Genomic DNA, 27,468 nt, shown 5'->3' with positions numbered 1-27,468 from the left:
TTCGCATGCAGATAACTGAGAAGAGAGTTGTATAGCAATGCGTAAGTGTTTATTCCGAGTTTAATATAGCCTTATTTTACATTAAGCAACAAAATTGCTCTCCTTTTTGCCCACTTAGTTTGCGTTTGTGAGTGTTTGCCTTAAGAGAGTGAATTGCCTTTTCCTTTGTTTGTATAAGTTTTGTTTTTTAGTTTTCGCCATTTTCTTCGTTTACGATGTTGCAAGGAGAAATATGTTGACTCCCTCAGTTATGCATTGCCGCGCTAATGCTCCGTGGTGAACCATTGGGGCTTCTCTTGAATTTTTTTTTTGAAGTTGCACTTTTGCTGCGGGGTTAATTATAACTTTTTGTTCGCCACGTGACTGCGGTTTACACTAGACGTGTCACATATTTTTTTAAGTCCAGGCTTTGGCCAATTAAAGTTAGTCTGTCTGTCTATTTTGTATACAGTAATTCCTCGTTATAACGAAGTCAGCGCGACGGCAAAAAATTTTGTTATAAGCGGTCATTCGATATAAGAGGCAACTCGAGCGAAGCTAAAGTAGTGAAAATTTAATTGCGCTACAACTAGGCGAAATCAAAGCACAATGTATTCAGTGGAGAAACATTTTGTTCAGGTGCAAAAAAAGCTGTGAGCTTCGGCGGTTTCGTGTTCTTGCAGGGCGCGAGCAAACGCCTTCTACAATTTGACCAAACAGTGACTGGCGACCCGACGCCTTTCAGAAGGCCAAGCGAATGAGGAGGAGCAGGGAGTGGCCACTTTTATAGAAGGGGGGAGGGGGGGTTGCGGGCGTAACGCAAAGCTACGAGGGTTTCGCGCTGGTAAGCGTCGCAAATTACGTGGGTCGGGGTCCGAGGTTGTTTTTGTTCAGCTCAAAAAAAAAAAATGATTGACCAATCACCGTGGCTACACAGCGTAGGCATGAATACTGAGAGGTTTCGCACTAGGGTTTTGTATGATCACTGGGCAAATTTTTCGCGAGGTGTGCAGCAGGGAATTTTGCAGAACGAGAGTTTTTCGGCGCCCCGGGTCGACGACACTGCTTATTCTGCGCTTCGAGTATAAGTGTTCCCGCACCGTCAAGTTCACGCTATTGACCCATGTCTAGGAACAAAATTCAATGACCCTACCACGCATTTGGACCGTTTGTCTAAAGTAGGATGGCGCGAATCAAGCTTGTTTGGCTCGAGAAAATCGCAGGGGAGACACCGGCTTGTTAACCCGCCATGTTGACCGCCTGACTCGCCGCTGTATCGCCGCCGCTGGGCTATGCCTCCGCTGGCCACTTTTCTCTAAGCGGGTCCAGCACTTCGTGTGCTCTCAGTAATGAGGCCTAAAATGCATTTGTTTGGGATGGGACCAGAAGAAATTTCGAAAAAAAGTGATATTTCGAGTAAAGCGAGTTCGTTATAATGAGAGATTACTGTACGTTTGCATTAATTCTCTATTAGATGCGACTGAATCTCATTCACTCGCCGTGTCCCTCTATACGGCGTTGTTGTTGTCCATCCACACCCCTTCCCCGTTCTCCTCGCCGCGCGAGCTGCGCTCTCCGCCGCTCACCCCCTCTTCTCTCCGATGGCGAACAGTCTCTCGCGATCGGCATTGGATTCGATTCGATTGGGTTGGCTTGGCTTGGCTTGGCTTGGCTTGGATTGAATTGTATTGTATTGGATTGGACTGGATTGTATTTGGATTGGATTGAATTAAAGTGGATTGTGTTGGATTGTGTTGCGTCATAGCCGCGCCACGTTGCGTCATAGCCGCGGTTGTTCCAGCACCGGCGTTCCGATTTCCATCGATGCGTTAAATGGAGCCTAACAATTCTGCTATAGCCCGCGCAACCGCAACAAGCACCGATCACTGTGATATCAGGAATGCTAGCACCACTGAAGACAAGGCTGCGAAGCGGTGTGAACGTGATGCTGAACGCAAACGATTGAAGTGAGCAGCCGATTCTGAACTTCGTAAACGTGAACACCAACTCAACCTCCAAGATGCGTCGCATCTCCACAGGGTTCTCCTCGCGGGAAGATGGGGTAATTTTTAGTCTAGAATCGGTGTTAATAGGGTATTTATTGAAATATTTATACATCTGTGCCAATGCAAGAATCTACCTTGTTGATGCTTAATTTTCTTGCGCTTCTTTTATTTCTGGTCTTGGGTTTATCATTATCTGTATCGCGTTTGGTCAGAGCATATAAGAGACTTTTTATGTCGTCAGTTGCACTCGCATGAGTTTTGTTTTGTATTTGTTACAAAATGGCCTCTATCTCTACTTGCACTATTATAACCACTATATATGTCACATCCAACAATCATCATTTGTGTGCGAATGCGTAGGGTTTGAGAGTTGGCCTTTTTAACTGGAGAGCAGTATATGTCTTTGCCTCCACGCCACCTCTCCTCCCCCCCCCCCCCCCCCCCAGATATTATTCCGGTGAAGCCGCTTTACTAGGTGCCGCTTTTATGCTCCTCCACGTGACCTCGCAGCCCTCTTTTACAACTGGTATTGTGTTGGATTGTGTTGCGTCATAGCCGCGGCAGACGCACTGGCGCCGGCGCGTGCCCAGGTGAGAGCGAACACTCTCTCTCAACATCTGCGGGCGTGCGGCCCAGCGCGCTCTCACTCCGCCTGTGGGCGGCGCTGCGCGCGGTGCTGCGCATGTGCAGTACTCTCTCTCTCCGCAGTCTCCTCTCCTTCGGGCGCGCTGCGCATATAACCGTTGTGCCGCTCTCCGGCGGCCTTTCGGTCGACGGTTGCTCTCCGCTCGCGCTTGAACCCCCCTCAGCGTCGCATCACACCAGGGTTCCCACGAGGGGAGGTGGGCGTAATTTTTTTTGTTTTAAACTTATGTGTAGATCAGCGCAACTTTCTTCTCTTGTTTCGTGCGTTATTTTCTGGTAATTACTGATAGCATCGCTAGAAGTTAATTTTTACCAAATTTTTAAAGTTTTTCTGACGTGTAAATTTCGAATAAGGCACAATTGAGTATTTTTTCGTATTGTTTCTTGTACTCCGTTGACTGCGTCCACGGTCTAGGTCTCCCTTTTGCCCGGAGTGGAAGGGCACTAATTGCTTGCGTTCTTTGTAATTTTACTGTATTTTAGGTAAGTCTTGTTCTTTTCATTTTCGCTTATTGTGCCCGACGGAAGTGTGATTACGTAAAGAATTTGCTATTTCTTTTGAGGCAGACCTCACCAGACTGACGTGACGACCATCTCACTCCCTTTTATACATTCCCTCCCTCTCGACTCCCCCAAAAGCCGTGAATCACCGATACGGATTTATTCATTTATTGCTTCAGCTTTTATTACTTCTTTTCTTTTATTCTTTAATTATTCTGTAATTATGAAAACTCTCATTTTTTACTGCCTTCTGGAAAAATACTCCATTCACTTAATATAGCAACCATGCACTAACTCTGCTAATATGCATTTTTGGGCCAACAAGAAACCGTGCATGGTAGGTATTTTTCTGGTTATTTTTTGTGCTTGTGCTTGGTTTGGGGATACATTGTTGTTTTTATTAGTTCATTTTTAATATATTTCACATGCTCTATTTATCTCAATTGTTCTGTAATATTAGACTTAATTTACAAAATCGAACCAATAAATGTGCATCCGCCCAATTTCAAGTTTTTTTCGAAAACGCAAGGCAGAAAGTGGTTTTATCAAACAAAACTCTGTACAAAAGTAAAAGATGAATCACTATAGCGAGGGGCCACAATCTCAGCAGTGGCCAATAGCAGTTCCAGCAAATAGTGATGACCTCCCGCCACTATGTGCCTTTCTTATTGTATGTATATAAAACAACCCCGCTACCTTACACGCGGATTAACTGAAGGACTGGGCTCAACAGAAGCTGCAGGACGGGGCAGACCACTGCAGTCTTTCACCGAAGTGGGGCTTGAGAGGGTAACGAAAGAATAGACCAATATATCCAATATCCTATAGGCAATCGAATAGTAATGCCGGTACACTGACTACGTGTGAAGGAGGGCTCAGGTGCCTTGGAATATTTTTCTTATTTTAACGTTAGCGAACCTTTGAAATACCCCTTTTCTACAACCTGCATGAACATCTTCGGTGCAATGGGCACTCATGATTGCAGTCCACTCACATGCACCCACGCGAGCGAGCACACGCACGTACGCACGCACACGCACACACGCAGGCACGCACACGCGAACACGTACACACAGACACAGGAAGGAAGGGAGGTAAGAAATTACAGTACTCGCTCCACACGGGCTCTCTATAGTTGATTTGCTAAAATTAATTCAAAATAACAACAGAAAGTTGCGGTATTTGAAACAACAAAATTTATCAGTTTGCAGGCAGTAGATTGACTTGTTACAAATCTTGACTAACGCCTTCATTGGACGCGTGCACTTTGTATATTAAAAAACCCTGCACAATTATTCGGTTCCACAAATTGTGTTTCTGAGAAAGCGCACATGATGGAAAGATTATTACACTTGGTTTTGCTCTATAGAAGAGATTAACATAAATGCTGAATTTTACTCTTGAACACAACGTAAATAAATATTTTTTTAGAGCCAGAAGTTGTAACATACAAAATTCACACGTATAACACCAACATCATATCAAATAAAGAGAAAAAATACACAATTTCTACTTCCAAACCTTGTAGAGTTTCAGGTGTATGATGGTGCAACCCGAAGAGTCAAGGCTTTCAGTCATAACTGTAATATTTGGCACATGAGGCTGGAACTCCGGAGCATCTCTTGAATTAGTCGAGATGTCGCTCTCAGCTTCTACTCTCATAACAGCGCCACCTGTGCAGAATAAATGGTTCCGTTGGCAGTTCTTTCATAAGATCCACGTGTTCTCCCTGTGCAAGTGCATTTCCGCGAACGCTGCTCATTCCCCTTTAAATACACAAAACTTTTAGCAGTCTAAGGTGACGTAAGGTGTTCGCTCTTGCAATTAACAAGGAATACCTTGTCGTTGGTGAGCTAATTGCCGTATTTTCGCGCATAAAAAAAGTGATCTCATGAGTGTTGATATTATGACTGATGTTTCCCGACGTTGGTACTTGCGCTTTTTTAAAGGCCACAGTTCATAAGAACGCGGTTATCGTTTAGAGAAATTATGCACTGACTCCCTAGTTTTTGTACATGGCTTGTGTAGCATTTCTACCCAATTCCTCTTGTATGTGAACAAACACCTATAAGAAGTGTAGATTACAATTGACGAGTGTTTGGTTCAAACACGAGAATTGACAGGCGAAAGTCAGAAACTATTTATAAAAAAACTGTGAAAGGCAATACGCTGAGGACGTTCTGGCGGATCTTATTCACACTAATTCAGAATGGGGTACATACTACTATAACTTGTGATCTTGCACGGATACATTGTGGAGATTTACCATACAGTGTACCATGCATTTTTATTACTATTTCAGCTGACTATGTGACCGTTAACTGGTTGAAAGCAAAAAAAAATAGGTACGTCCAAGATGTTTTTGCCTCGTGCTCTCGGGTTACGTTGGTATGAAATGAGTAAGGCATTAATTGCGGATTTTTCTTCAGTAGCCGTAGTACAGAGATTTGTTACTTCTTCAAATTTATTTTTATCTCTTTTCGACCGAATAAAGCATACATGCTCTATTTCAAAACAAACCTAAAATTATTGTTCTATCCGACATCGTTGAGTCTGACATCGGCCAATAAACACTGAGTATGAATTGTTCTGGAATTGCTGTTCCCGAAAAACCGAAGTTGGATTTATGAATTGCTGTTTGCCTAAACGTTTTTAGAGCAAATAGCAAAACTATGTCGCAGCCAAATCTACGTTTCTTAGATGTTGGCATCACACAGAATTTACGGCTTCGTAATTCTGTAATTCCGTAATTTCCCCAAAAACGAATACTTGAGCTTCCAATATACATTGCACCAAAAGCACTGCTTTTTATTTTTACATTTAGCGTGAACACCGTATTTACACCATTCTAGCACATCACTCATTATAAAACGCCGAGAAGTTTACTAAGAAAACATAAAAAAAAGGTTGCGCCGAATATACCCCGCACATGTAAACTTATGACACCTTGTAGCTGGAAGAAGACATTTTATTTAAAGCACGCAACTTAGGCTCAAAGAACCGCTGGTGTTTCATGCACTTCTTAACTAGCTGCTGCAGGATTCAAAACACGAGCAGGGAAGATGCCAAGCGCTTGCTTTTTCAAGCGCCTTCATTATTTGTTACGTGGCGGGCTCTTCCATTTAGTCCTTTCTAAATTCCGCCAGGTATTGAAGTTTCGAAAAACATTCATGCTCAATGACGGTGAACGATTGTATGAAAATATGGCTTTTTTGTTTACGCCAATCGCGCATAAAGTCTCCATGAAGAATCGTGCGCGTGACTAATGTCACTCGGTTCTCCTCGATATCAGCAAGGAAAATTACCTTTCACTTCAAAGACGCTTTAGAGCGCTGCTTCTTCGAGACCATAACAGCTTAACTAGAGTGCAAATTGCAGGGCAGCAAGGCGTGGAACAGCTGTATAATATGCCCATTGCGGATTGCATGGGCTAAAATTCACCGACCAGATTTTAAAAGCTTGTTCGGATTAAGTTGAGCTGTATTCCGCAATTAGTGTCTATGACGATGCTTTTAAAAGGGGTAAAGACGATTTTGGTGTTCAGCCCGGTTGGAACGCGCACACAAGTCTGTAGGCTATTTGTAGTGAAAAAATGTCGCGCTTTAAAAGCTTGCGAATAGCGTAGTATACCGCAGAAAGAATTGGTTGCATTAGTTACATAAATTTAAATGTCAAACTGCATAATAACAACTCAATGTATTTTCAGGGCAATAATTCTTACGGAAAACTCCGCCCACCTTTACGCGAGGGGAATGACGTACGGGGCAGAAACTTGGGGTCTTACTAAACGACTTGAAAGAAAACTTAGATCGGCATAACAGGCTATGGAAAGGAGAATGCTAGGGGTCAGGCTGAGGCATAGGACTCCAGCCGCGTAGATTAGGGAAAAGACAGATTTAAAACATTGTAGTTCAAATTGAACGAAGGAAATGGGCTTGGGCGGGCCACGTTGTGCGCATGAGGGACACCTGGTGGACCATGCGTTTAACAGAGTGGTCCCAAATAGACCTAAAACGCAATAGAGGTCGCTCAGGGTCTCGATGGAGAGATGTGCGGCGGAAATTCGGGGGTAGAGCATGGAGTCAGCTAGCACCCCATAGACGTAGCTGGAGATCTTTCGGAGAGCCTTTCGTACTGCAATGAACGCAAGCAGGCGGTGATGATCATGATGATGATGATGAAGAAGAAAACCACGAAAATATTAAAAGCACAATGAAGAGAAAGATACCCGGAAAGGATTATTTCAGCTGAATAATTTGAAAAAAAAGGCCTTGTGAAGTGACTTACCGGCATTGTCAAAGAAGAAGCGTGTACGTCTCAGTGGGTTATTGTCAATCAGACACTCGTAAGGACCATCAACTTCAGCTTCAGCGTACTTCATACTCAGGGTGTAGGTGCGGCCTTTCGTGGTCAACCGTGAGGCTCTAGTGTCCCTATTGACGACGCGCAAGTGCTTTGTCTCAATACATTTTGGGACATCGGGATTCCATGCAGTCTGAAATAGGACATCTCTTCAATAAAAATTGATTTGGACTACTTGGTGAGTGACATTAGCAGTTAATAAACTGTAATCACACGCTTTTAGGATAACGTAACGGTAAAGAAGAAACGCTGCTCTGAGGAAGCCTTACGCAGCGGCTACAGTGGGTTTTTCTGAACTACAATGCAAAATACTAGAAAAAAAGAAAGGCGTAAAACGTTTTAGTACATAATTTTAGTTTAGTTCCTTATATTTAGCCTATTGAGTATTAAAACAATAGCCTTAAGGGCCCCATTCCGCAAGAAAGCACAGCTGCTGTTGTTGGCTCATCAAGAAAATGGTAACCGCCAAAAAGAGCAAAGAAACATAAAACACATGCGTGATTTCATAGGGTAGGAACACGGGTCTGCTCAGTACCAGCCTTGTACTCTAGCAAATGTGCTATTTCCGCGCGTCACCGGCGTAGTAGAAATTTTTTGTCGTGGTTGCTGCTTTCTTAGTGGCAAATACCAACTCCGTCTGTATTACATTGCCTATTGCGTTAGATAAAAACTTCGAAGCAGCTACTGTCTTGCTGCTCACGCCTGCCCTTTTGCGCTCGCTAGCCTTACCGCGTGCTTCCGTCCGAAGTACTGTCCGACGCGCAGCGCCTATTGCCGAAAATTATGCGACACAATTTGCAAGGTTTGTATAACGTTCGCAAGGGCCCCTGGGATGCGCAGTTTCTCAAGTCATCCGCGGTCAGTCGCGTGCCGGCGAATACGCCTGGAGCTTCTTTATGCGAGATAGCACCCCCATAAGATTTGTCCGGACACTTTTCACCCGCAGCCGTGATTACGTATCTCCGATGCTATAAAGACGTGCAATAAAGCCCTCTATACGGCCACCACCGCAGGCGATGGCGGCGCTGCGCCTGGGTTGGGCAGCCACGCTGCACATGCGGATGCCCATCACCCGATCGATGAAAAGCATAGGGATCCGGCGTGTAGTGGCGTGGAGTGTGGTTTCGTGCTTGTCTGTTGTTTCGTGTGTGATGCCGTTTAGTTTATGTGCTTTTGTGTAGCGGAATGACAGTTTTGCGTTCCTGGGTGCACGAAAAGTAAAGTACACGGAAAACAGTATTAAGACATCCTACGACGACTAAGGTGCTTTCACGCATTTGTAGAGACACTCATGCAAGGACGCGCTGGGAATGAACACGTCCTTGGGTTCCAGTTTGCCTGGCATGAAGTACATGCTTTAGAGTGCTGTTTATTTTGAAGTGTAGTTCGGCTGCCAGAGATAGCGTCGTTAGAAGGCTAATAAATTTTTTTTTGCAAAAAAAACCTGGCTAATTCATTCGCGCTCAAACTTGGGGCATTGGTCGCGTTTTATGCCACCCATATATTTTAAGAAAAATTAGACAAACATTTTATCGGTCGTGGCGAATACAATATATATGCCCGGTACCCCCCTCCCACCCCTTATGTAACAAACTCCATACAGCGCCCATATTGTTCACGTATGGAAGGGATCTTAAGAAAACCGAGGCGCCAAATAATGTCGAGAAGCTTGATGTAATGTATCGAATATAAAATGCGGCATACACTATATGAATATTGAGCGTGAAATAGAGCGCCGACGCCTGCGGTGCTGCACCCCGCATGACGGCTGATCCGCGGAATGTGCGGCTCCTGCACGGGCGACGGGTGGCTTTCCCGCACGAATTTGGACTACCAAATCGCGGATGATCTTGCAACTCTTAGCTCTCGATGCGAGCTATATAGAGCAACTTAAGACACTCCAAAGGCCTCCCTACTGTCTCCCTTTGGAAAACCGCTGCTAACGCGACAGACAATATGGGCGGCGTTCAACATTCACACTTGGGGTATAAACCCGGAATCCGAGGTTTGAGGGGCGGAGCACTCGCTGCGCAAAATTCACAAAACTGCAATTATGAAACATAAAATTGTAGAACAGTGCTTGCCGCGTGACAGCCAAAAATGAGTGCACATGACCAGAACACGTGCACAGAAGGGCACAGAACCCTTGTTCTACGCAACCTGTGGCATGTGCCAGTCTGTTTTCTGACGTAATTGGCGCTATGTGACTAAGAAGCGAAATCTATGAAAGGGACGGGAACACGGCATTGGCAGAAAACAAATTTGGGGAGGTAATTACCACCAGAATACAAAAAACGAAAGCCAAGAAAAAAACGCTATACCGACGTGGCAGCAAGGAAGGTATTTGGTGTCTCCAGTTTCTTGCCTTGACACCATGTAAGCAGACACAAGGGCCCTGAAGAACTTTATTTTACAGACGTCAGATATTGGTAATAACTAAGGATACGGAAGATCGATGTAAAAAGCGTTGGTTGATTCGAAGCTCGTTACACCTGTACTACAGACAAATGAAGCAAGGGCACACAGAAGTCTATGTGTTACGCTGGTGACGATGCGAAATGTTATCCTTTCCCTAACTCGATATTATTATAAGGAGCAGCTCAACAGCCGGCAACCATGCAAGAGTGCCCACAGCACTCCTTGACTCAAAATAATTTCATTCTATTTCTGCACATATACATCAAGTAAAACTGAGTGGCGTGAGTTGGTGTAGCATCTTAGAAAAAACGAGCGCGCAGTGGTCCGGGATAAAACAAATTAAAGCCGTTCCACTCAACGTGGAATCTGTCGAAAGTGCAGAGCAGCAATTCGCAATAATGGGCTGTGGCGCCGGTTCCGGCTGCCTGCTGCTACCCATCACATTCTTCGCCTTCCTGTCTCACTCATTTACTGATGAATTGAGTGGAGGTTTGTTCAATGCAATCAAAAGTTACCGTTTTTGCAGTGCTCGCGCGCCCCGGCCTGGAACAGCGCGAGAGGGAGTTCTGTTCTTTCTTTCTTTGTTTTCATGTCGCGCGTTCAGGCGCCTTGCTGCGCAGTTTGGAGCAGACCGTTTCTGGCTGCCACTTTTCTCTCTTACTATTGTAAAGCACAACCCAATTTGCGTCAATAACTTTATCAATGCGGGTCCTGGCAGTTGATTACATGTATTTGGCCTTAAATGTACCGGCAGTTTTTTTTTTCGGTATATAGCGGGAAGATGTATGACATGCGCCACCGTGCGCGAGTTTGGAACAGTTATGGCCATATAAAGCGCTTGTTTTTCGGAGCTTCTGTGGTACACCGTTACGGGTACGCTGTGGGGTTTCACGACATTCCTAAGCTTCCGTGCCATCATGCGCAAGGATTACATGAAAATGGGCTTTTTAGTAAACCACTTCTTGTGTCAACGCATGTCTAGAGCCTCTTCCATTTTGCCCCCTCCGTTTGCAGCGTTCCAGCAATTCTTCGTCAAACATTTTATATAATTTCGGTGGAATGTCGCCCGGCTAGGCATTGGGTCAACTGTATGACTGCTGGTCTGTAGAACGTTGACGCGCATATGCGACGTGTCTTCGACAGCGGTTGTCATGGGAGGTCCCCAAAATTTTATTTCGAGCTGCTTAGGGTACAATAAGCAGTTAGCTTCAGTCACGCGGTGAAAGGTTCTTGTATAGAACGACAAAACGGAGACATGAGGATAAAATTCCTCGGCAAAACCGCCTCGCTAAAATTTTGAGGCCTTCTTGAGAGAAATAAGTCGGTATCTGCCGGGCCATGTCTGCCTATTGCCGTTAAATACACAATGGATGCGTTCAGCACGCGAAAAAACAATTCGTCGTCGTCGTGCTCATTCGCCGCCGAAGCAGGGTACAGCTGTTGCTCGCGAGATGCAGCCAGTATCGGCATGCTCTTGTCCTGACGGACTTGTGCACGACGGTGACGTCGAATTCCTCACTCCAGCATGCTAGCTGTCAGGACGGGCCATTCGGACTCATGAGTCAGCAACGGGAGTGATGGTCACTTACCACTGTAAACGAACGAACATAATGGTACGGTCGGAATTTTAGCACTCCACACACGAGGGGCAGCAATCCTTTTCAGTGGCCGAGAAAGAGCCTTTTGAAGGTGACAGCGTTCTGCATGCGTAAGCTGTCATCATTTCGGCACGGCCTTGCCATTGCAAGAGAACCGCTCCCAAAGCAACGTTACTGACTTTGTTGTAGAGTGTGGTGCCTGTGTTTCTGTTGAAATTGGTGAAGGCAGGTGGTTTTTGCAGTTTTTTCAGGAGTGCTTCGCATGCCTTGTGTTTATGTTTAGCCTAGAGTCACCGCACATGATCTCGCGTAATCTTTGGAAGAGGGGCTGCTATGTGGGCACACTTTTTTATAAATACCAGTAGTATGAGCATAGCCGAATACAAATGTCTGATGGCTTTTTTTTGGATGGCGTGAAAAACTCTGAAACCGCTTCAATGTTGCCATTATAGCGGATGAACTCCAGCAATGCTGACCACATGACCAATAAATAGCAGTTTCCCGAGCGCAAAATTGCAATTTTTGGGTTTCAGAGTAGGTTTGGTGAATAGTAAAGTTTCAATGGTAGACGTGAGGCTTTCGTGGTGTTCTTCGAAATAGGTTGAATGAACGGTCACGTCGTAGAGATGCACGACAAGCAGATTTGCCAATCTCCGCCCGGTAGCAAAATGTCCATCAGCATTTACAAAATACCCTCGGCGGAACACAACCCGAAAAGTAAAGCTTGGAATTCGTCATTCCATCTGGCGCCGCAAAGACACTTTTCCCGAGGTCCCGCACATCGACCAGGAAAGCTGGAGAAGTTCTTTATTTTGCGAAACATGTGTGATGTCGGTTCCACATCCAAGGATGTTCATATATGAAACTTCTAGAAACACCTGACAGTTAATGGGGGTCTTCGGTTCTAAGAAGAACCATAAGAAAAATCAACACTGGAAATCTTCTCGGATAGGCCGGGTGGCAGCGCTGGTGTCCACAGTAGCACTTCAATGCAGCGGGTATATGGGCGTAGCGATGAATAGAACAGCACAGCATGTTTTGTTCTTGCACCGTGGCTTCTTCGCAGATGCTGATTGTGTGGTACAATTGTGTTAACCGAGTAATCAACTGCCCAGATAATGAGGAGGCCGAAGAAAACTACGCGGACAGGAAAGGGATGTCAGTGACGAGGTAGGGGGAACGGCCCAAAACCAGCAAGAAGAGGAGTATCCGGTAGTGCGCTGAATACACGTCTTAAAAGCGAAGATGAACAAGGTTAGCATGTGATTCCATTGTTTTGTAATCGAGCTTAGTATACATTAACAGCATATCGGAGACAGGTTTATGGTAGCGTTCAATGCGGCCACTCATGTGAGGATTGTAAATGAGAGTCGTTTTATGAACACTATTTTCCGATCTAAACATATTCGCCAGATTATATGCTATCCGCTCTGTGTATATGCGGCAGGCTCGATGGAGGTTAAGTAAAGGCTTACGCTCGGGAATGCTAAGCAGCTTTTTGGGAAGCAATGGCGGCGGGTGTGACGAAATAAATTCACGCATCTCCACGAAGTGATTCATTCATAACAAGTGGACGAAGCATTGGGGATCGTTCTTACCGTAAATCACTCGTGAGAGTGCTTACTGCTGCTAAAACGATTTCGAATCCACTCCAATCCATTACAATTCAATTTAATCTAATCCAATCCACTTCATTTTAATCCAATCCAACCCAAATCCGTTCAATCCAATTCAATTCAATCCAATCCAATGCTCCTCGCGCATGCGCATCACGGCTCTGCAGGAGAACTCTTTCTCTCCTTCTCTTTCTCTCTCTTTGTGAACCTTTTATTTTGTCCCTGTTAAGCTTTTGTGAACAGGTGTTTCACAGATGTTTCACCGGTTCACAGATGTTTCGATTCACACGCTGCTGTGCGTCCCTCTCTCTCTTCTCTCTCTCTCTCTCTCTCTATCTCACTCTAACCTTCTGTCAACCTTTTATTCTGTTCTTGTTAACTTTTTGTGAACCTTTTGTTCACAGATGTTGCGATTTACCCGGTGCTGTGCCGTGAGCACGGACGCCGGACGCCGGACAAGCCTCGGCCTTAAGGTGCTTCGCCCATAAAAAACCTGCGGCGACTATCTCGCTCGGGTTTTTGTCATACTCATAGTTGGTAATGTAGGTGCGTCCAATCCATCCTATTTGTTCTCCTGTATCCACTCGTGAAGGGCCTTCTCTACCTTGTAATGGCTGTTGACGACGCGCCCGTGCGACCTAATGTCGACGGTAGGTGTACCCAGACTTTGCACCAGTGAATGGACTCCATTTCATCTACGCCGCTTTTCTTGGCTTCTCTCAGATATTCAGGGTGGTGCCGTAGCTCCTCCGTGGAAAAGGGGGAGCTGAAACTGCATGATTAGATGGCCTGATAAAGATCTTGTGCGGTGGGTGGCTTTCGAGGAAACGGCCATCGGAATGAGGTGAAACAAGGGCAATCCCGGGCCTCGATTCCGTGGCGCCAACTCGGGTCTCTTCTTCCTACTCGCACGCGTGTTTTCACAGCATTGGAAAGACACGGAGGCGACACACAAGGGAGGCAGAGAGCCGTTGGCCCGTTTGCTGTGCTCTTGCGGGCCGAAGTACCCGAGCACACGGAGAGAGGTAGGCTTGATTTTTCAACTAGTTACTTTCACCTCTACCTACCAATAAAAAATTACTGGTATACGCGACGACGCGGTGACGTCAGGCTTCATTTTGGTAAGCGGAGTCTTCCGATTTCGCACGCGGTCGGGCGCCTGTTCCTCTACGTAAGGAGACAATTAGAATTTACCAGCGCTTCATGTTGTCTTGTACATTACATTGACATTTCTGATATGTCCGCCTGTATATATTCTGTTAATATTTGTAAGTTGATGGGAACTTTTTGATCGCAGTCATAGCATGCGTCCGAACCTGTGCGTGGTAGCCAGCGGCGTTTAGAAATGCAACGTAAGTGGGACACTACATAAATAATAGGGGGACACCTCTAAAGGCTACGACGTATCGCGACTGGTTGAATTGACGCAAACGTTTTCGTGATACGTGCCGCAACTGTATTTGGGAAGCATAAACCGATGCCATTAGGTTCATGTGGCGGCATCACCTCATTCCCAGCTTACGGTTACAGCAGTAGTTCACCAGTTAAGACAAAATATGGCGTCGGCAAGAACGTGGCCGACGAGTGCCACAGAAAATAGCCGGTGGCTCAAAAAATATACAGGCTAAAGAATACTTGGATTGACGACAAATTTATGAAGAAAGCTCCTATCAGCAAAATACAGTAATAAACTGAAAAGAAAATTGGAAAATTCGGTTTTTAAATCCGACCTCGGTAATTCAAAACACGAGGCGGGCCCGTATCTCTAGCATTTCGCTGACCCTGGTTTCAAGACGCCTTAATACAGAATTTTCTCTTTGTTTTATTTTTACAGTGTGCCCTTTCTGAGAAATTTTAATGCAACCTACCTATTTCCTTTTTTAAAATGCGACAAAGAAAAACCTGCTTGGCGTGCGAACTAAACTTTTAAAGAACGGCGATGACCCCGCCCCGGCGCCGGTGCCAGCGCAGGCCGCAGACGCGGCCGCGGAGACGCCAGCGCCATCTCTCGCCCCCACCGCGGATCCTCCCGCGCCGAAGGGCGAGGAGGTGGCGCCGCTCGTCGGCACCCCAGCAAAGAAAGAACTGAAACTAAAGCGTGGCAAACTGTTCGCATGGCGACGCAGTGAAACATCCCCCTCGGGAGGGGCAGGATCAAATGCAGAGCATTTCCGGGGGCGCACGACGTTAAGTAGTTTGCGTTACGTTAATGTTGTTGCACTTGTGGCCACTGCTGACGAGAGAGCGCTCGTCAGCAGTAATTTGAATGAGTCAACGATATAAGGCGCGTTCGTAGCATCCCATTCTGTGTCGGCTTTGTGGCGCAGTGGGTAGAGCACCATGTACAGTGCGTTCCGCCCGCAGGGTCGAGGGATCGAAACCTGGCGCCGGATAGTATGTTCTTTAATATAGTGTAGGGGGAGGGGTGCGGGCAACGACGGTGCGGACTACGACGGGACAACGCGGGTGACATCGTGAGTTACTGAAATGCTCTGCATTTAACAGAAGCTCAGGGACGGCGCCGACCACTGCAATTTTGCCCACAAGTGTGGTGAGAGACGAGGAGAGAACTAATAGAGCAAATTTCTATATCTTTTAGGCAACCTAACAGCAATGCCTGCACATTGACTACATTTAAAAGAGTGCTAACGTGCTTTCGAGTATTTTTTCTGTTTAATGTTACTGAACAAATGAAATACCCCTTGTCGACAACCTAGAAAAACCTCCTCCGTATTTTCGGTAATCATGACTGCATTGTCCACTCACACGCACGCACGCGCGCTCCCCTTCCCTCCAGACACATGCACCCCCACACGCCCACGCACACGGGTGCGCAAGCACGCACGCACGTACGCACACTCACATACACACACACGCACGTACACGCACGCACGCAAGCACGCCCAGAGACACGAATAGAGGGATCCCTCCAAGTTTAAATCGCCACCGTTGTTTATGTAAGAAATTGCAGTACTCGCTCCGGACGGAGTTTGTACATTTGATTTGCTTAAATTATTTCACAATAACAACAAAGCATGACAGTATTTGACAAAACAAAACTTAACAGTTTTCAGGCAGGAGATTCATTTGTTTTGCACTTTGACTAATACCTTCATTCGACGCGCGCACTTAGTATATCATAAAACCCTGCATAATTATTCGGTTGCAGCAATTTCGTTTCTGAGAAAACACACATGATGAGTTGATTATTACGCTTGGCTATGCTGCATAGACAAAATTAACAGGAATGGTGAATTCTACTCATGAAGACAAACTAAAAAAACCTTGTTTTAGAGTCGGACGCTGCAAGATGAAAAACGTCACACACATAACACCAATCGGATGTCAGCCAAAAGGGAAATACACGATATAAACTTGCGAACCTTGTAGAGTTCCACGGGCACTATGGTGCAATTCACCCAAGGAGCGCTTCCAGTCATAGCTGTAATATTTTGCATAGGAAGCTGGAACTCCGGTCCATCTCTTGAACCACTCGAGGTTTCGCTCTCAGCTTCTTCTCCCATAACAGTGCCACCTGTGCAGAACAAGTTGGGGATGTTGGCAGTACTTTTGTTAGCTCCAATTATTCTCCCTGTTAAGTGTATTTCCGTGAACGCAGGTCATCCGCCTTGAAAAATGCAAATTGTTTACAAGTGTAAAGTGCTGTCAGGTATTCATCTATGTAACAAAGGACATCTTGTTGCCGGTGCGTTTACGGCCATATTTTGGCGCAAATATGCGCTGGCATGAGTTTTGATGATACGACTTGGGTTTCCCTACGTTCTTATTTGCGCATTGTTAACGAGCACAGTTCAAAGGATTGATTTTATCGTTTAGAGACATTATGCAATGAATCCCTAAGTTCTCTACATGACTTGTGTTGCAATTTTTATCCAATTTCTCTTCTATGTAAACAGCCACAAATAAGAACTGTAGATTACATGTGACGAGTGTTTGGTGGGGAAAAAAATGACAGGGGAACGTCGGGAATTATTCCGCACAAAACAAAAAAAGGCAAGAAGTAGAGGACGTTTTGGTCGATCTTATTCACACTGTTAATAAAAAAAGGAGTACACACTGCAATAAATTGCGATGTTGCACGTATACACTTTGCAAATGTACCATACAGTATACCATACCTTTTCAGTGAATATTGAGCTGGCGGGGTAGATGTTAACTGTGTGAACGCACAAAATAGTGACGTCAAATTTTTTTTACTTGTGCTTTCAGGTTACGTTGGTATGAAATAAGTGAACCGTTCATTGCGGGGTTTTCTTCAGTAGCCGTAGTGTAAACATTTGCGGGCAGCCTAAATTTATGTTTATCTCGTTTCAACAGAATAAAGTATACATGTTCATTTGTAAAACAACTTTAAAATTATATTCCTGGTCAACGTAGTTGCGTACGACATCTGCCAATAAACACTGAGTATGAAATGCCCTTGAATCGCTGTTCCCACAAAACAAACTTTCGTTTTATGTATGGCTGCTTGCCTGATAATTTTTAGAACCAATAGCAAAATATTATCGCAGCCACATATACGGTTCTTAGATGTTGGTATCTCCTGACATATTTCAGAATTTGGGGCTTCCGAAAGTTCAGTCTAAACACAGTCCATAAGTGCCCAAAAAACGAGTACCTGATTTTCTCATATACAATGCGCCAAATTACCTTTCTTTTTTTGAACTTTTCAGCGTGAGCCCAGTATTTGCACCATTCCAAGCACCACCTATTTTAAACCAGCGGGAAGTTTACTTTAAAATAAAAAAACACGAGTTGCGCCGATTATACTTTTAGTGTATTTATATATTATATATTTTATTTGGCGCACGCAACTATGGCAGAAAAAACCGCTTGAGTTTGATGACCTTGCTTATCTATCTCCTGCCGGCTTTAAAACTTGAGCAGTGAACATAGAAAGCGTCTTCTTTCTGAAGCGCCTTCATAATTTCTGACGTGACGGGCTGTTCCTGTATGAGTTCCGTCTTGTATCGAATTTTCGAAAACATGTATGTTCAGTGATGGTGAACGCTTTTATGTAAATATAATTCTGTTTTGTTTACGCCAATCTCGCATCAAGTCTCTGGGGCGAACTGTGTGTGTGTGACTGAGCCACTCGGTTCCCTACGATGTCAGCAAGGAAAATTACTTTCGCTTCAAATACGTTTCAAAGTAGTGCATCTTCGTGGCCATTACAGCTGAAATAAAGTACTAATTGCAGGGCAGCAGCGTGTGCAACAGCTGTCTAATGTTTTTTCAATATTGATTCCATTGGCCAATATTCACAGGTGAGATGTTGAAAGCTTGTTTGGATTGTGTTGAGTTGTATTTTGCAATTACTGGTCCATTATGATGCTTTGAAAAGGGTTAAAGGCGATTTTGGTTTTTAGCCCGGTTGTAACACGCACACAAATCTTAAGACTATTTTCAGCAAAAAATTGGGCACGGCAAAAGCTTACAAATACCGTAGTATACTGCAGCAAGAATTATCTGCCATAGTTACATAAATTTAAATGTCAAATCCCATGATAATATGTAAATGTATTTTCTACGCAATAGTTTTTACGGGAAATTCTAAATGCACTCTTAAAGATCACCGTAGGTTGCCTTTATCAAACTGATCTCGAAGAGATTATCAGTGAGGCGAAATGTACGAATTTGGAAAATGATGAGGTTAAGCATGCGATTAGAATAAAAAAGTATTTTCTTTGATGTGACAACAGTGAAAAGGGTGCATAGGCGCTGTTGTCCTAATCCAAAAACTATGCTTTACTCTAATCGCATGCTTGACCTCACCATTTACCTAATTCGCGCCGTTGGTCACGCTGATTTGTTGTTTCAGAGCGTTGTGGTGAAGCTGGCCTGCGGCGAAGTTTAAGATCGTAGTCGGTTTATGAACCTAGGCATTGATAAACACAGTAATGTTGAGAGGCCAGCCGAGAAGGCATAATATACGGCATATATTAGGGGAGCGACAGCCAGGCTAGAACAAACCGAACATTCTGATGATGATTGTTCACGACTGCGCAACGAAGATCGAGGTGCAAGTTTGTGGCTGGGCAATATTGAGGCTTATACGTGCAGAGCAACCGAGTAAATTTCGATCAGATCCTCACAATATGTAAAAAACACGTACGCATGCTGTATTGTTGTGAGCATGTTGTATCTGTGCAATATATAAAGGTGCCCACAATATGGCGGTCTTGACAGCTGCGACACAAAGCAATTGGCTAGCCCTTTATCCCAATATTGCATGTTAATAAGCACAGAGGTCCCTAAACGAAAATCTCACGTACTAAGTTTGTAGTGCAGCTGCCGTTCCCACAGTATCTTGTCCCTATGATTAGCGAATGTGTTCATGTTGTTCAAGCTGTACCACTCTTGTTACCCGGCGACATCAAATATAACCCTGGTCCGGAAATGGACTAATTCCTCGCAGAACTCAAAGAAAAAAGTACCGCTGCACAAAATAAACTGATATGGTATTTTAATAAATACAAAACTAGGTCCTAACAACCAAAAAGAACATTACCGGATCTAGACAAGCGCGTAAGGGAATTATGACGCCATTATCAGAGTATTTTGGCCGTACAAGCTTACACCGCCGCAATTTAAACCGGCACCACAGCAGACCACCCACGTAGTTTCTAAGCCTGAAAATTCGCTTGATGACTCAGAAAACCGGTGACGCCGCAATAGTTTAATCTTCTATAAAGTTCCAGCGCATAACGCCAAAGGAACAAATAGGGAAATATAACAAACTAATATTAGCCACTGTCTCGAACAGCTGAAATTAAAAATCGACGCGGAAGTAACAGCTCGCATTTCACGCCACAGACGCGACAGAAATTACCCCTGCCAACCGCCTATTATCTGGTTCACGCTCTACAAAACCAAAGAAAACGCGTTTGCAAATGCTCGAAAGTTGAGAGGAAGCGATTTCATCATTGGCGAATATTTTTCCCTTTCGGCTCGTACGTGTAAAATGAACTAACAAACTAGCAAATGTATCCCCACACTATCATTCCGTAGCACGCCACAGGAACCCTGGTTTACGAAAAAACTGAAGAGATTAGCGAAAAGGGAGCGAAAGCAAATAGAAACATGTGGGCCTTGTGCGAAATACAACACAGCCGAATAAAAGACTATGCCGCCGTTATTTGTTGGGCGAAATGCACGTTTTGCTAGGCATACTAACAGATCAGACACACAGAAATGGGGATTCACCGTGAACCCTCGATCTACAGCACCATACATCTTACTAATGAATCAGGTCCCGTTCTCTCAGATAAGCAATGCGCCGATGTTTTAACAGGACGTTTTCATCGGCATTTACTAAGGAATCTATCGTGCCTTCTCATCCTGCTATGGTGCTATTGAATCCACTATGGGTTGAATTATTTTTTGAGCGGACGGTATTTTTAGTAATATTAAAAACATGAAACCGTCCATATCAAGTGGCTCAGAAGGTATTGACTAAAAAGTGTTAAGAAACGTTCATTTCACCATCGCCACATTTTTCTGTTAGAGGTATGTGTAGTCGCACTCCGCAGGCAATCATCCAGATGTCAGGAAAATGGGCAACGTCGTTCCTATCGACACATAAGGTGACAAAAACTGTCCATGGAACTCGCGTCCCATTTTCCTATCATGCGTCCTGTGCGAACTCAAAGAACACGTTATCTACTTTCGGAATGTAAAATTTCTAGACTCTTAAAACTTCCTTCAGCCCCGCTAGCACGGTTTTCGGAAAGGTCATGATTGACAATCCAGCGCGCGAAAACACGGCACAAAAAGAACGAGAGTTAGACAGGACAGCGCTGCTAACTCTCGTTCTTTTTGTGCCGTGTTTTCGCGCGCTGGATTGTCAATCATGAACTTTCACCAACTCGCCCAAATCACAGTCCTCTTGAACTATATTTCGGAAAGGTGTTCTTGCGAAACATAACTAGCCATATTTCTTTGCCACCTGCACGTTAACCTTGACAACAGCTTACAGACTGAGGGAATCTTCCTGGATTACTTAAAGGAATTTGACCTAGTACCCCACCAAATAGAACGGTGATATTATCCCAGTTAAACTTAGACCGAAATATACTAAACTGCACCGAAGCATTTCTAATTGTTCTCAATTTACCTTTCTCACTAACCGTTCTCAATTTGAGCATGTCTATACGAAATATTCCCAGTCTCTCAAAGTAACATCAGGTGTAGATGAAGCTATGGTTCTCGGCGCCTTTCTATTTCTAATATATATTCCGACTTACCCCTCAGCGTATCCTTCAAAATTCGGATGTATCCTGATGACTTCATAATCTATCGAACAGTACCTAGCATTCACGATCACACTATTCTGTAGCAAGACATTAACCACATTGAAGAATGAACCCGCCGCAGTGGCTCAGTGGCTAAGGCGTTGCGCTGCTGAGCATGAGGTCGCAGGTTCGATTCCCGGCCGCGGCGGCCGCTTTTGTGAAGGAGGCGAAAAGCAAAAACGCCCGTGTGTACGAGATTTCGGCCTACGTTAAAGATCCCCAGGTGGTCAAAATTAATCGGTAGCCCTCAACTACGGCGCGCCTCATCGCCTTCGTTGCGTCGGCGCGTTGAACCCTACAATCAATCAATCAACATTAAAGAATGGCGCGTCGAATAGCCTCTATCTCATAACCCAAAGAAATTCAAACTTGTTTCCTTTCCCGCCGTAAAAATCACTTTTGGATTTTATATAATTTCGCGAATGTCCCTGTACAGTCGCAATCACCTTAGAATTCCTAGGTGTCACGATTTCTTGCGTTATTACTTGGAATGCGCATTACAACAAACGTCATTACATCTGCAAACAAAACACTGGGTTCCTCGAAACGTCACCTAGGTTATTCAACGCAACATGTAAAGTTGCTCGCGTATGAGTTACTAACCAGATCGAAGCTCGAATATGCCGGCACCATATAAAATCTGCCCAAAACATATCTAATTAACGGCCTTGAATCCGTCCGAAATTGTGCCACCCGACTCATTCACTCACTGTATACGTGCGACACCAGTTATCAACCTTGAAAGCACAATCGGATTGATCAGCATTCTCAGTTCGCCTCTGTATCGCCATCGTTTCCCCTTTCGTACAATGTTTCATTCTTCCCTCAACGCGATCTCTCACGTCCTCTGGCCACCCACTTCGCGTCCGGATATCCTACCAGAACTGTTAATTGTTTTGGCTCTACTTTTCAGCACGCAATGAATGATTGCAACGACCTTCCTGCTCCTTTGTTTCAATCACCGGCCCATAAACAGTCATTGCAAGTTTGCAACTCAGGTGTGTAGCGAAAACAAATGTGTTTCAATATTTTCTTTTCCAGAGTTTTCACCTCTTAAGTAATGCCCCCAAGTCGGGTCCCCAAGGAAATAAAAATCAAAAGAAACCGAAAAAATTCACTACCCCTCTGTGGAGAAGAAAACGATGAGTCAACACGAAGACTTCGAAAATGAAGTTTAAAACCAAAGAAACGATTCCAAGAGTATGACGTAAGATTGTCCGTTCTTCATGGGAATACCTGGTTCTTATTGCGACAGTTCACTACACGGCGAGTGGGCTTTGTAGTGCTTTAGTGATTAGGGCATGTTATGGCATTCCTAATCCATCGCAGCCGGCGCCAATAGGAGCCTGTGTGACATTTCGAACTTTTGCAAAACCTGAATCTTTGTAAAAATGCAGGGAATTACACGTATCGAAATTTTCGCCAATTGTTTTTTTTTTACTTTTTGTTATTTTTCTAGTATTTCCAAATTTTCTCCAACGCATTGTCTCCATTTACGCTAATATAACAGTTGCAATTGGAACTTCCGCAAAATTTCCATTATTGTGTAAATGCAGGTAGCTGTACGGTTTTCGGTTATACGGTTTTTCATATTTTCCTTCTTTTGCTTTTTCAAACCTTATTTCCCCCAATTATCTCCATATACGCTATTATCCAGATTGAGCTTGGAACTTTTGCGAAATCTGTCTTATTGTGGAAATGTAGGTCACTACACTGTCGGTCTTTTTTCTTAATTTTTTACACTCTTCTTTTTTTAGTTTTTCAAGATATCGTTCGACCAACGATCTTCATTTACGCTTTTATAAAAATTACCGGTGAAACTTTTGCGAAATGTGCATTATTGTAGAAATGCCGTGCGTTAAGTTGCTCCCCATTTTCTGCAGTTTTTTTATATATTCCCTCTTTTCCAGATTTCGGTCGACTAATTATTTCCATTTACCTATTATAGCGATAACAGCTGGAAATTCTACGAATCTGCATTATTCCGGGAATGCGGAGCGGTAAATGTTTGACCCTTCTTGGCATTTTCTTTTTTTTATTTTACCAAAATTTTGTACGACCAATTATCTCCATTTAGTCTATTATAACGATTAGAGGTGGAACTTATGCGACATCAGCATTTTTGTGGAAATGTGGGGCGTTACACCGTCCTAGCTGTGGCGGTACTCGGCAAAGAATGCTGCGCATTATTATAGCTGCGTGCGCCGTACTAACTCGGCACAGCGACGAAGTTAGCATTCGCCGAACGCATCACGTAACAGGGCACCAAACAGCCATAGTATTTGGAAAGGGGAATTTTGTGTCGTTTAAGATGTATTTTCTATTTGACGTTATATTACAACCCCGACTTCACACGTTATCATATTAGGCAATGCCAAGAAAGCCTTCTTTGGGCGTTACGGGCAGCAATACTAAGAAATTTGTTTCACTTCTTACTTTTACATTTTTACGACGGCTTGAATTTGCTTCAAAGTTTGAAGACTCAATGGGTAAAAGACATTGAGTGCCCTTTAGTCTTTGTTTTGCCAAATCACAGATTGTAGGTGAAGCGCGTTAGGCACAACTAAACGTGCAACCATTTTTATGTTACAATAATTTAAAAAAGAGCGAAGGCCAGCAAGAACGTACGATTCACAAACTATCGGCCGCTTTGAAAAAATGTCTCAGTATTCATGTGAACAAAGTATGTTTGGTATTTTCTTTTAAAACTCTCTTGTTTCAACTAAGCATATCCTAAAAATTGCTGTCGTTCATGCAGACAATGGCATATCGTCATATTTCCGTATTCATAATGACTGAACTGAAAATATCTTCCAGCAATGAAAACTAAAATGCATTAATACGCAAAGCACATACTGCAAGTGAAAAAGGTCTTATAAGGGAATATTCCCGATAAATGTGTAATCGTCACATCACCTGAATACAAGTGGTGAAGAAGAACAACGGCTACAAACTTCCAGGCGTAAGCTCTAGCCATTTTCGTAAGGAGCACACTCCACAGAAATGTACTTCGGTGCTTAAGCTGAACCGTTCAGACGTACAGAAACCAACGAAACCTTGCCGCGTGTATTCGTGAAGCCACCAGTGCGGACGGAAAGGATAGCACCTCTCATATCTGCTTGCAACTCGAAGCGGAGTGTGCGGCCTTAAAGATTAACATTTGTCAGTTTTTTTTAGCCGGCGTTGCTTCAGAGATTAAAAAAGAGGACGGAGAAATATCGGATGCTCCGTATCTTTCGCGTGGCCCACAGTGCGTCAAAAAATATGTGTGTAGTTGCACACATATATACTGTTCCGGAGCAGGATCCTTCGTAAATGAACAGAAATGAATCAACAGCTGCGTTTTTTAAGTGAGACCGAAAAAGGATGAAGAGGACGACCAGAGCAGGTGTCGCGTTCGGCATAGAGTGATGCTTGATAAGGTGCTCTGGCTCTAAGTGCAGCTTTGTGATTATTAATAAATATTATAAAGTATAATAGTATACTATAATATATATACAGTAAATTTAAATATATATATATATATATATATATATATATATATATATATATACAGTAAAAGCGCGTTAATTCGACGCTCGTTAATTCGGAAAATTGCCTAATTCGGACACGTCATCTGGTCCCTGTAAATATACGCATCACTCTATGAGACAGGGCGCTCGTTATTTCAGACAGATTTGACCGCAAATCGGATAATTCGGCGACTTTCAGGCCGCTGGCGAGGCTCAAAAACGAAAAAAGAAAAATTCGGAACAAAAGTGAAGCTCAAACGCAGCATCGCCATGGACATCAATTATCGACTTGGCTTGACTTGAGACTGGTTGAACGTCTTTTCTTCGCGTGTAGGTTTGGCGGTGCCATCGGTGCCATTTTGTGGCTTTTTTCCCGTTGCTGAGCACCTTGAAGGGCTCAGAAAAATTGTGTCCGCGCGAATTTCTGCTCGAAAGCAGACAAGCATACGCGATTACTTCGTAAAATAAAGGTATGTAGAAACAAAACTTGCATTTATTGTGTTTATTTCGACCATTCGATAATACGGACATTTGGTTAATTCGGACATTTTTTCCGGTCCTGAGAAATCCCAATTACGAGCTTTTACTGTATATATATATATATATATATTGAGGGAGACGAGAGCGTTTGTCCAGTTTCTTAGAATATTTAATGCCCAACTGTTTCGAAAGGAGGATCTTTCTTCTTCGGGGGTTGTTTTAGAGTAAACAAAAAACGCTTATACACACTTTGGATCCGAGGGCTTTCCGTTCTTCTCACCGTCGCCAATGAGAACTCTCGCGGAGAGTAAAAGAGCGGGAGAGTAACGATAACATGTCGTAGCTATACTACAGAAGGTTCAAAAAAGGAAGAAAAGAGGAACGGAGAGAGGAAAGTTGTAAATGGGAAGGAGGCACAGTTGCGGCATTGATAGACCGAAAACGGATGCTTAAAGTTTAACCAATGTGCGTCCAATGTATGTATATATATATAAATTGTGAGCGACATTATTTTCATATCGCTCACTACAGTAGTCGTTCTGCCCACTCTTAGCATCCACAAACACTTGCATCATCAGCACCATTTTCAGTCACGCGCTGCCAGCTGCCACCCGGACACCCCGTGCCTCGCGCGACGGTCATCTTCATCGAAGGCTCTGCTGATGGCTCCTTTTGAAAAGCCGGAATAAACGGTCTGTGCTTCCTAATGCCTTTTCCTTTCAAGTAGTGGAGTTGCCTCTTGACCCGGTCCTGCGCCGTTCCAGCTGCGATACCTCTGAAGCGCCGTTGCGGTCGACTCATCCTGCTACAGGCTCCGCCGATGCAGCGAGTAACTGGGTAGGAGTCCGCCGCTCAAACGGCGTAGACATGGTTGCTGACAAGCCGCCAGCATGACCCTTCCTTCTTCGCTGCTCTTCGCGAGGACGATGTCGACGACTGGCTCGAGCAGTTCAACCCCGTAAGCCAGTTTAACAGGTGGGACAACGTTTCCAAGCTGCAAATAGTCCCCGTCTCTCTAAACGAGGTGGCAAAGACATGGTTCTACAACAACAAAGCAACACCTACTGGACCACCTTTACGTATGAGATACGCCACGTCTTGGGTACCCCGTCTATTCGCTTGGATTGCGCCAGAAAGAAGCTAACTCTCGCGTGCAACGTCCACAAGAAATATACATTGCTTAAATCGCGGACTTTCTTGCCGTCTGCGAGCACGAGGTCGCGTGTTCGATTCCCGGTCGCGGCGGCCGCTTTTCTGATGGAGGCGAAAAGCAAAAACGCCCGTGTGTTCGAGATTTCGGCGCACGATAAATATCCCCAGGTGGTCAAAATTAATCCGGAGCCCTCCACTACGGCGCGCCTCATCGCCTGCGTTGCGTCGGCGCGTTAAACCCCACAATCAATCAATCTTGCCGTCTGCCTTAGGGTGAATCAAAGCATACCCTAGGCTGAGCACGGTGCGCCACATCTTGAAGGGAATTGCACCTTTCGCATTTGCGTCCTTGCTCTTCAGAATCCCACAAGAGTCAGCGATGAGCGGAGAACTGCCTACGTGTCGACCAGTTGCAGTCTCTTCGTTTGCAACCTTATCCATGGTCGACATGCCTAGATGGGGAAACGGACATACGTACCCTGATACGTAACATTATCCGTAACAAAACCGTAGCTCGCCATGCACCCCAGGTAACAACTGTCGCCCTTACGCGTCTTACCTGGTGGACCTTTTCAAGAAGGAGCTTGCGTCCATAACGGCGATGCCATCAATTAGCACCGCCCCTTCCATATCCACATAATGTCATACTCCGATGCTGCTGCGAAACCACCCATTCGAGTAGAAAGCTCCCCGCTGTCATCTTCTCATGGTCATTTCACAGCTATCTCAACCGGTCGATTTCCTCAGCCATACTACTCGCACGTCAGTCCCAACCGTAAGCTTTTTGCTCGGTCTGCTACTACTCCAGACTTCGGGGTCAAATTTCTCGGTTTTGCCGGCGACGCCAACCGGACGAACGACGAGGTTACGCGCTTGATGAACGG

At 44.5% G+C, this 27,468-nt stretch overlaps 1 protein-coding gene across 2 annotated transcripts in view; it reads right to left on the bottom strand.

The window, feature by feature from the left end:
- Window positions 1-24,538, bottom strand: part of LOC144169203 (striated muscle preferentially expressed protein kinase-like) — a 290,267-nt gene extending 265,729 nt beyond the window's left edge. Inside the window, exons 1-4 of one of the 2 annotated variants that reach the window (XM_077698245.1) lie at window positions 24,357-24,538; window positions 16,509-16,660; window positions 7,419-7,626; window positions 4,653-4,804 (exon numbers count right to left, since the gene is read on the bottom strand). In XM_077698245.1, coding sequence (XP_077554371.1) covers window positions 4,653-4,804; window positions 7,419-7,626; window positions 16,509-16,660; window positions 24,357-24,417 — 573 coding nt within the window. In that variant the 5' untranslated portion in view covers window positions 24,418-24,538. The remainder of the gene's footprint in view (window positions 1-4,652; window positions 4,805-7,418; window positions 7,627-16,508; window positions 16,661-24,356) is intronic. The other variant, XM_077698244.1, reaches the window with a different exon arrangement.
- Between the last annotated feature and the right edge of the window lie 2,930 nt (window positions 24,539-27,468).

This window comes from Haemaphysalis longicornis, unplaced genomic scaffold (genome assembly GCF_048455015.1).
Source record: "Haemaphysalis longicornis isolate Haplotype H1 unplaced genomic scaffold, Haemaphysalis longicornis Haplotype H1 scaffold_2, whole genome shotgun sequence".
In the NCBI taxonomy this organism is placed as follows: Eukaryota; Metazoa; Arthropoda; class Arachnida; order Ixodida; family Ixodidae; genus Haemaphysalis; species Haemaphysalis longicornis.
This window is presented reverse-complemented; position numbering and strand designations above follow the sequence as displayed.